This window comes from Sipha flava, unplaced genomic scaffold (assembly GCF_003268045.1).
Source record: "Sipha flava isolate LNK unplaced genomic scaffold, YSA_version1 199_pilon_pilon, whole genome shotgun sequence".
Taxonomy (NCBI): Eukaryota; Metazoa; Arthropoda; class Insecta; order Hemiptera; family Aphididae; genus Sipha; species Sipha flava.
In genome coordinates this window covers 470,111-481,224 of record NW_020272782.1, presented here as the reverse complement: position 1 = coordinate 481,224, position 11,114 = coordinate 470,111, and the positions used below count along the sequence as shown (strand labels likewise).

At 23.3% G+C, this 11,114-nt stretch overlaps 2 protein-coding genes across 3 annotated transcripts; both read left to right on the top strand.

Moving 5' to 3' along the window:
* Positions 1–75: 75 nt before the first annotated feature.
* On the top strand, positions 76–3,414 carry LOC112681914. The gene is made up of 8 exons (XM_025552274.1): positions 76–257; positions 322–426; positions 1,318–1,504; positions 1,560–1,726; positions 1,896–2,091; positions 2,150–2,286; positions 2,346–2,594; positions 3,323–3,414. The coding sequence occupies exons 1-8, from the start codon at positions 203–205 to the stop codon at positions 3,382–3,384; spliced, it is 1,158 nt and encodes a 385-aa protein (XP_025408059.1). The 5' UTR covers positions 76–202; the 3' UTR covers positions 3,385–3,414.
* A 2,790-nt stretch (positions 3,415–6,204) lies between these two features.
* On the top strand, positions 6,205–9,583 carry LOC112681925. 2 transcript variants are annotated; one of them, XM_025552292.1, is made up of 3 exons: positions 6,205–6,562; positions 8,310–8,373; positions 8,445–9,583. In XM_025552292.1, exon 3 carries the CDS (start codon positions 8,494–8,496, stop codon positions 9,211–9,213), a length of 720 nt encoding a protein of 239 aa, XP_025408077.1. In that variant the 5' UTR covers positions 6,205–6,562; positions 8,310–8,373; positions 8,445–8,493; the 3' UTR covers positions 9,214–9,583. The 2 variants fall into 2 exon arrangements, with proteins under 2 accessions (XP_025408077.1, XP_025408078.1); XM_025552293.1 differs by lacking the exon at positions 6,205–6,562 and adding an exon at positions 6,597–6,690.
* Positions 9,584–11,114: the final 1,531 nt, after the last annotated feature.

Here is an 11,114-nt window from a genome sequence, read left to right as displayed (position 1 = left end):
TTGTTCATAATCACCATAGTGTAATATACTTCTCTATGATAATCACTAAATTGTATTTATGATAAGTGATAAACACAATTTATTGATAACACTATTGGAAATTTTAAAAATTTCTAAAATATTCCTGTTATCTATTTTTTGCTACAAGATTTACTTAAATTTGAGTTTGTCTTTACAATTTTCATATCTATGAAACCGCATTATGGATACATATTATGTCTGTAATGGAAATCTTGTGAAAAATGATACCCAAATTGGTGAGTTAAATAGTTTGTTTTTTTAAGTAATTTTTATATTATATATTGTGCTTTCAAATTTCAGACCCAAAAGATATATTTATTATTGAAGAACCTTTCGAAACATATGACAACAATAGTAATCCAGATGAGTCAATACAACTTGAAAATGATATTCTTCTAGAGTCTCGTAATTATTATTTATTCCTTGCATTTTTTGCAATTAATAGTTAAATGTATATAAACAAAATATATTTACCATCACACTTTAAGTAAATTTTGATTTAATATATATTTCCTTGGTATAAAAGTATCCGTTAAATGAAAAAGTAGAAATTATAAACCAACAACTTAATGACTTATTAACATGAGCATTATACAAATGTAAGATATTATTATGATAATAATGATAAATTATTAAAATTTTTGATGGATCATATATTCAAAAACATAAAATAAACTATAAATATATAAATAATATTATTTTGTTTCAATATTCTGTTATGTTTAAATATGAATTAATTATACTCAAATTTTTCTGTAAAATTCAATTCAATTTGATGATCATTAAACATATATATATATAGTTTTTGTAATATAATCATATGTAACAAAAATGTAATTATGAAATAAATATCTATTTTTCAAAAGTTATTTAATTAAATAAATAATAATAATTTAAAATTGAATACTTGTATTTGTATTAAATTATTGAAGAAAAACACAATATTATAATTATTTAATATTAATTACAATAGGCATAATTTTACGGTAATATGGAAAGATAATAATTGTAGTATAGATAGTTCAGATAACTAGATTTATATAATGTCAAATTGTAACTACACTTTGACCTAATAGTATTAAACTGTTCTGATGCCTAGCATTTAATAATTAATTATCGGTTCATTTAATAATGAATAACATTTACACTATCCAATTTATTATCTAGTCAATTTAAAAGTAAAAACTACTATACAAATAAAAAGTTACTTAAATCTTTTTATTTTATTTGATTCTTCAAACAGCTTGTTTAAATTTAATTATAAATCATTATATAATATGATATAATATTGTTAAGGTAAAAGAAATTGCCGAGAATGGAGTCAATATGAAACAAAAATTCTTATGGATATGTATAGACGTAATGTGACTCAAGTGGGGCCCATGAAAAAGTTTAAAAGCAAAAGAGAAATGTTCAAATATATTGCACAAATAATATCTACTAAGTTAAATATCATCAGAAGTGCTCACCAATGTGAAAACCGGTAATTTTTAACAATTTTATTGTATCAGATTTATAATAATATAAGGTTTATTTAGATACAAGACTGTAGTGAACCAACTTAAAGTTGGTCCTACAATAGTACAAAAAGCTAAATCCGATGTAGGAAATAATGAAGAGGAAAGTCAGGAAAGATCTCAAAGTGATGTAACAGCTTCAGTATCAGCCGATCATGATTATAATGGACAGAACTCTAGAATTAATGGTGATATTCCAAAATTAAACTTTTTTATTTGTAAATTATATTTTATAATTTCATAAGTTTTTATTACATTTGTTTATTCATTTATTTATTTTTTAATCAAAAGTAGCGATTATCAGTTTTAATATGTTTGTAAATTATTAATATCATTAAGTATATTTTTATTTTTCAGGACAATGCCCTAATAAATCAATAAGTGAATGGGGAATTGATGATACTAAGCTACTTATGGAATTATACCGAAAGAACATTTCTAAAGTTGGTTTAGAAAGAACATTTAGAACTAAATTGAAAATGTTTGAACACATAGCAACTGTAATTAGTGATATTCTTAATATTACAAGAACGGCCGAACAATGTTTAAACAGGTATATTTTAACAATATTAACTTTATCAACAATAAATTAATTATTATTTTGATTTTAGGTATAAAACAATATTCAGAAGAAAAAGTTTTAAGCAAAATAAGATAAAAAATAATAATTTGTCAATGAATAATACAATTATAGAAAATAATTTAAACAGCAATGATAGCCCAGATTGTGATACACATCTAGTTAATAGTGAGTCAACTATGGATTTATAATAGTTAGGATATCTACTAAAATATTTCGTTCAACAGATTTCAGTGAAACTGAATTCAACACTCACATTTACGATGGAAATACATTAAGAAAGATTGTTAGGCAGCCTAAAATAATGCCTAAAATAATATCTACAGAACATAATATGAATCCGGAAACTTTGTTGGTGAAAACTTTAAAAGATATTGCTGCCCAAAAAGAAAAGACTCTATTGAAAATTGCAGCAAATCAAGAGTGTGCCCACGAACGTAGACATCAAGAACAATTGGCTCTAATCCGATATTATGGTAACATTAAACATAATATTATACATAATATCTTAAGAGTGATTTTTATTTTAAAGTAATAAAATTGATGAAAACAAAATCACCAAACCGCTTTCAATTATTAATACTTTATTGATTACTGCATATTATGTATTCACATTATAACAATATATGCATTTATTATCAAAAATTAAATAATTCCCTAATTATTTTAATTAATGATCACCTAAAGTCGTGTTAATGATTTTTGCATAAGTAATAAAATCATCTATGTTTATTATTAATTATATAACATTCTTTTAATATCATTACCAAATACCAATTAAGTAAATAAACTAGTTTAGTTTTTTATAAATTAGTTTCATAACATGTTTCATTCCATTATAGACTTTGGATCTATGAGGTTTATGTATTAACTTATAATTATAATTATTACAGTTTACTTAATAAATAAGTTTAAAATTAATTACATAACTGTGATAACTTTGCTACAGTGGTACAACCATTTATCTTATAATTCTTAATTTATATTAAAATTCATAACAGTTCCTTAATATTAATTGACAACTATAAAAATAGACAGATTTTACCTTTTATTTAATAACTGTGACTGTAGCTAACTCAAAACATTTGAAATATTTTTGTAAAAATTTTGTATAAATTATCACATACAATGTCATTTAATATATTGAAATATTAACTTAAGTATTTTCAGTAATTTTTTTAATGTGCTTATATTCTATTTATAGGAGACAATTTTGCTCGAAGTTTTGGAATTCAAATAAATAATACTACTGAACATCAATATTGATTATTAATTTTTATTAGTTGTTTTAGAACTTAAAAAAGTTTATTATTTATAAAAATGTACATATTAAACCACAAATGTGGACAACCAAATATTATAATAATCTATAAATGTAATTAATAATATACATAAGGACTAACATTTTATTGTAATATATTATTAAAATTAAATTAAATTATAATAATTACTTAAAAAGAAAAATATCGCATTAATTTACTAATTTAATTTGATATTTATTTACTGATATTTTACCATTTTTTTTTTTTTTTTTGTATATAAGTGAACATATTTATTATTATTACTATTATTTTTTTTTTGTAAATACAAATATAGTCTATTGTTTTGAATACAGTTATGATGTGTATGTTATTGGTTTTAAAATTACCATAATTTTATTTTTATATTTATGAAAATTCACAAATAATAACAATGGATTTCACCAGTATTAGTCTAGATTAGAGTAGTATCATAAATTGGTAAATAAATACATACTTTCTGGTATTTACTTCATTACTCTCCAGTATTACTTCAATACTCATTTCATCAATTATATTACCCTTAAAAATTATTTTTAATTTATATCTAAATATGAAATTTGGAAGAAGATTCTAAGAAGTGGGGGTATGAGGAGACCAATGAAAATAAACGGTAATGTAGGTGACTTTAAATATTTAGGATCATTTGTACAAAAGGGTGGGGGCTTTGGCATGGATGTAAAACATAGAATTAAGTGTGGTTTGATGAAATGGAGGGAAGTATTGGGTTCCTGCAACAAAACAAGTAATACATTTACGTACAATTGATAATTATCAAATTGAAGTACCCTCACGTTACGTTGCACAGCAAATAGATTTGTGGATTAGTTTTAAATATATAACTTACGTGTTGAACAAGTATAAAATGTTTTACCTATACATATACCTAATTTGGCAAAAAACAAAAATAAAAAAATTATAATAAATAAAAGTATATAATAATTATAATAATTTTTTTTAAAAAAAAAAAAAATGTATAATAATAATTTGACCATAAATTCTTAAAAAAAATTTAGCTGACATTTTTTTAAACTATCATTTGATTATACAAATACATGAAAAAGATATACAATTTAAAAATAAAATTGCTAAAAATAACTTGGCAATTAAATTGCATTTGTTCCCAAAATACATTTTCTATAACTTAATGAACAATTAGATTTTATTTTATTTAAATTTAAAAAAATATTTTTAATTGAAATACACATTATTAATAAATACGGTATGAATACAACATATGATTTTTATTTAAATAAATATATTTTATGTTTTTCTACCAAATTATAATTTAGTATAAAAACATCAATAAATATTAATCATTATAATCTTTACTTTTAATTTTGCTTTGTAAAAAGGAAATAATTATTAAAATTATGTTATTTTAAGTTATAAATAAGTTTTATAAATATTAGATTTGTTACGCAATTTTAATACTTTATACCAGTGTTATGTAGTAAAAATATTTTTCCTACTTTTTTGTTCATGAAATTGTTAATTATTTGGTCAATACTTAGTTCTTCTATTACTCTCATTCTATAATTTAAATTCAAATATTTGAATATATTTAACCATTCTTGAGAAGTTGTATTTCTTAAATAATTCTTGACAATTTTTATTTAGAAAATGATCGTTCAGGTGAAGCAACAGATTCAGATATAGTAAAAAATATCTGGAAAGCTAATTGAAAAATCATTTCTATTATGTAATTTACCATACCTAGAATATTAGGCAATTAAATTTGATTAACAATTGATTTAAAAGATATTATTTGTTGAGTAAAATTAGAATTAATGTCAATTTCATATCTTAAAGCAAAATCATAAAATGCTTTGATGATAGTTTCATGTTTTATTTTCTTATTATATTGATTATATTTATTTATAAAAATAAACTAAATTGTATTGTTCATTATCTTACAATATTATAATCCACATAATTTTATTATTTCTTTATTGTATTAAATATTTGTGGTCATGACATTGAATTTTGATTAAACCACGAACATAGATAATATTATTATTAAAAATACTTTATTAAGTACCTACTATTATTAATATTATTAAAATATTAATTATCTACAGCCATAGATTAAACTCCCCATTGAAAATTCTTTAGAACACCATTGATGTCCAAGTCCATCACACTATTAACACAGATGAGATAAACCTGTGCTATTAAAATAGACCTCAAAAACTCAAATTATTATTATCATATTTTTCCATTTAACTCTTCACTGCATGAATTATTATTAAGAAATAAAAAAAAAATTTTAAATATATTAAAACCAGTAGAATCCAATAAAATTGTTAAAAAAATGCAGTTATGAAATCTAAGTACTCAATTTGACTCAATTTCGAACAATGGATGTCTTCACTTCCGTATACTAGAAATCAGTGGCGTACATTCGATCTTGCTCGGGGGGGAGGGGGGTTAACAAAAATAATCATTATCTTTTTTTTTTTTTCGTTGTACAGATAAATAAGAGAAATAACTGCTAAAAACAGTTATTATTTTATACAACTTTTTTACCAATTTACAGTTTACTTTTACATTACAGTAAATTAATAGCTATTGGAATATAAAAACAGCATAATTAACAAAACTTTTCAAACACCTATCAATATAATTATTTAATTATCATAATATGTGTATAGTTGTATATTTTAAGTTCAAAGCGTAATAATGAAACTACAAATATATTACACGTCATCAATAATATAACAATTTTCTTTTTTTTTTATGGCCCTGGGGGAGGTTGAACCCGGAAACCCACCCTGTATGTACTCCACTGCCAGAAATGTTATACGATAAAAAAAAAAAAAGGAAAGTTTAACTATTTTAAAATCGTTTGAAATCGTTGGCGCGTGTTGAAGGAACAAAAACATGGTCACCAATATGTCACGGGCGTAATGTTGTGTTACATGCTGAACCAAGCGATCGATATCTAAAGCGGTGGCGTCGCGGCGTATCAGAGGTTAGGAATCGGATTCTATGTTTATGAATGCCTCCAATTATAAGTGCGGTAGACGAGGCGTGCTGAAAACCGTTGTTTGTACTAAGACTGGCTTTAACGTCATCTTTTAGCATAGTGCACGTAGTAATAAAGTCGTTTCGGGACTGAATCAACATACTTCGTTTTTTTGTTTGTAAGTATTTGTCCATCAAATTTGCAGTTTTCACTAATTTCCACCTCATTACGAATTGTAAATTTACCATTTAGTGGTGGTTGTACAGACGCTGCGTATCAAATTAATGTTCACAGCTTTAACCCTTGGTAAAACTCTAATGTTCAAGTATACCTAATAAACTTTAGAAATGCGTACATATTGTAGCAAACTTTTATGTGTGTTGTATTTTTAATTTTAATTTTGTGTAGCAACTGCGTTATTTTGAAATATTGATATCTCATTCTTTAATTATTGATAATGATATATTTTTACTTATAAGGCATCAATATTAACCATAAATACTAATATTTAAAAAATATTTTCCACGTTTTAGAAGCATTAATTTTTCTAACAGTTATGTGTTTTCTTTTAAAATAAATAAAATGGTTTCCATAAAATACAAATTGCTATGTAGTAAAAATTTTCAAATTATTTATTTCCCGTTTACCTAAACTACCTACTTATTATTTTTATACAAAAACATTGAAAATAATATTTTTGATTAAGTATTTAGTAATATTTAATTTACCTAATTTAATATTTATAATACATTAATACCTAAAAATTAATAACTAAAAAAAAAAATAATGTCTGATTTTAAATATATATAATAGTTGAAGTCAGTGTTAATTTGGTCCACTTGGATACCTGGCAATCGCTGGAGGTAATTTCATTTAATTTCAAATGTTTGCAAAATGTAATAGTTGTATTTTAGTTTTTATCTAATCCCATACATGGAAAACACTAGCCCTACACTACATGTATTGTGAAGGATTGACCATCTTTTATATAATTTTGATACATTCATAGAGACAGTATAATATTGGTTTTCTAAGTATCAATTAATAACAGGTATTAACATAAACTTAGAATTAACTATATACTCAATACTTCATACCTTGTACTAATAATGGCTCAACTATTGTTCAGAGTTAGTTCTCCAATTTTAAGCAATTATATGTCCTATAACTTGGTACATTTAATTATCCTAATGTGGCATAAGTATTAAAATAGAAAAGTTTTAATAAAATATTTAAAATGGTAAATTTCTGCATTTTTACTCACAGAAATATTTTTGATAGAAATAAAAAATCTATTTTCTTTTGGTAAAACTGGGAATGGAGTATGTAATTATATTTATTTTACCAAGCTTTTTTTATGATAAAATTAATAATATTATAATCTGTTATCTACAATACAATTAGATAATTTATACATTAAAGGATTATTGTTAACCTAAAATAATTTTTCTTTGTTGGTAATATCACTAGCATTTCCAACTTGAAAAAACTAATAAAATTATAAAAATAAAATAAAAGTTAATAATAAGATAATCCTTTATATTAAAATAGTTATAAATATGTCAGTTTTATCAATCATATTACCCTATTTAAGTATATTGATCTCCAAATAAATCTATAATTCTTAATTTATTATCTTTTTATAGGATAAATAGTCAATAATAATGTGTGACCATACACACCCTTAAAATTTAGGCGATAGGGTCTGGGTCTTGTTACTAAATCATGTTTGATGGTCGGGTACTGTAGTTGATAAATCAAATATTCCCAAATCGTATCAAGAATTCATTAAGAAGAAAAAGTTAATCTGTGTAGTTGATTTTTTAAGAGAAACGTCATTGTAATAAGTATTAATTTTAATTAAAAAATGCATGTTATCATACCAATAAAAAAATAAGATATAAATTATTTTTTTGTTTTTACAGTGAAGGTGTTTTATTGCTATTTATAACTCCAACAGAAAACTTGAATTTCTCAAAAATGGATATTGTGAGTATTTATTTTTGAACTTTTTAATATTATATTAACTCTATTTTACATTATTTATATTTATTTTGCAGTGTTATATAAAAACAATTAAAAAGTAACAAAGAAAAATTGTACTTTAATATGACACATTTTGTTGCTGACGTAAAAAGTTTTGAAATGGAAATTGGTGGAGATGAAAATATTTGTGAACAATTTGAAGAAAATGAGGATAAGAAACCTCTTAAAATAAACATAAATGAACTTTTTACTACAGAAAAATCAAGAAAAATAAAAGCTAGAAAATCGGGTACAGTTAGAGGTAGATCATCATTACTAGCATCAAAAATATCTGCTCCTTTATCTAATAAAATGATGCTTTTAAAGCCAAAAGCTAAACCTAAACCTGTTCCTACTACAAGTTATACCTCTGCTACTAAATCATATTTTTGTTATTTTGGTGATCCAAAAAGTTGCACATTCAGTACTAATCGTTTTGACAATTTAAAACGACATATTGCTGACCATAAAGCTAAGGCTGAACTTATGAAGCAATCTGCAACAAGCAGCAATAGTTTGAATATTAATACTCAGTTGTCAACACCAACATCAACTAAACAAAATAATGTAAGACCCAAAAAATTGTGTACAAAAAATATTAAATTAGCAGATGAACTCCACAAGGAATGGGATTTAGATGAAGCTGAAAATGCAAATGAAGATAGGGATAAAAATAAATTGGATACTAATACAATTGAAAATGAAAGAAAAGATGAAGATAACAAATATTTTGATACAAATACAATTGAAGGTGGTAAAGAAACAGACTTAGACAAAAGTTCAGCTGAAAATGAGAAAAATTAAAATACAAATTAATTTAAAAATGTGATTGAAAATATACCTCAAAGGACAAGTTGGGGTCTACAATTCTCAACTACATGTTAAAGAATCTGAAACTGGGTACAAATGATTTTAAAAATGAAATTGAAAGTAGTAAATTATTATTAAAAAAACTGTTAACACTTTGGATCAAATAAGTTATTTAGAAGAATCAATGAACAATATTTCAAGTAATAAAAGTAATCTGATTGGAGATAATTAGTCAAGTGAATCACTGATTGAAAATACATACTTGGATAAAGATCTAAATAATCACCTTGCAAAAGAAACAATGGTTAAGAACAACTTTTTGCTACTTTTTTTTAAATTCAATATATCTTCAACATCTTAGCTATCTTTTCAGTTCTGTCCTTGGTAGTTTGGGTCAACTAAATTTGCTGAAAATGGATTGGATGTATACTACCCTCCTAATGGAACAAGTATTATCTCCAATAATTGAATCGTTGATAAAATGAGTTTTTCGATTTCTTTGGTTTCTTATGGTTTCACCATAAAATCATTTTTACCTACTTTTTTTTTTTTATTAATTACCTATTAGTCATAGGTAAAACGTGAATTAATATTTTCTTAAAAATTTGAACGTATGCTTGTAATATTCTTTAAAAATATTAGTAAAATATGAAAAAATATGTTTTTTAAATCAATTTATTTATTTTAACATAAAAATGAATAAATATAAGTAATAATTAATAAAACTAATAAAATAGTAACATTATATTTTTTAACCTTTTGTTCAATTTATAAACAAAATAACATAAATCAAAATAAAAAAATGAAATAACAATCTTTTGTTTAAATAAATTAGGAACTTAATTAACCACTATGGTTTTTCTTAAATATATGAAAATAAAAAAAATTAAAAATATGCAATTATGTAATTTATGTATCATGCATGAAACAATTAATTACAATGTATTGTTCAGGATTCATGTGAGTTCTGCTATCACTTAAAATATGCTTATACAAACCTAAAGATTTTTCAAAATTTACAGTTGTTCATGTTGAAAATTTCTTATTTGTAGTCATATTTAGTGAATAATTTTTTGGTAACTGTCCATCTTCATCTTCAGATAGCATTTTTTGTATACTTAATAAAATTTGATATCCTTGATTTTTTTTGTAAGACATCTTTGATTTTCAAACAAATTTGATGGCCTTTATCTCCTGGGATGTTTTTTAGTTGCGTTGAACATGTTTGTACACTATCCAATGATTCTTTTAAAGTTTATTTTGATCCAATTTTTTATGCATGTAACAAGAATTTCAAAATTAAATTTTATGAAAATGATTTTTAACTAATTATATTTTTATTATATCTGAAATTTTTCAATGCTAACAGTCTTGTTATAACAGATTTAAACCACCAAAATGTGACGCATTAAAAACAACAGCTTCAAGCAAAATATTCCACCTCGTTAAAATTGGTTCTGGAGGTAATGGTAAATCTTGCATTACTTCTCTATAAACTTCCACTCTTGAAGAAGCTGTAACACTACCTAAACAAACTCAATTTTCATTAGAAATAAACGAAAATAATATAGACGTATTATTAAAACTATCAAAAGTAACAATCCTTTATAAAAATAATTATCTAATATATGTAATTCAATGTCCAACAAAATTATATAATAATAGCAATTACTTTAACATTAAACCACAATATCAATTCTTAGCAATAAATACGCATAAAGAATATTACGTATATACAAAAGAGTAATTAGATGAATGTAAAATAATCAATAAAAATTATTTATGCAATCCTATAGAAAACTTAATTTAAAAGACGGTAAAACAAATTTTGAAGTAGAACTTTTCTTTAATAATGAGGTAAACATTGACAACTGTAATATAAAAATATTATAATT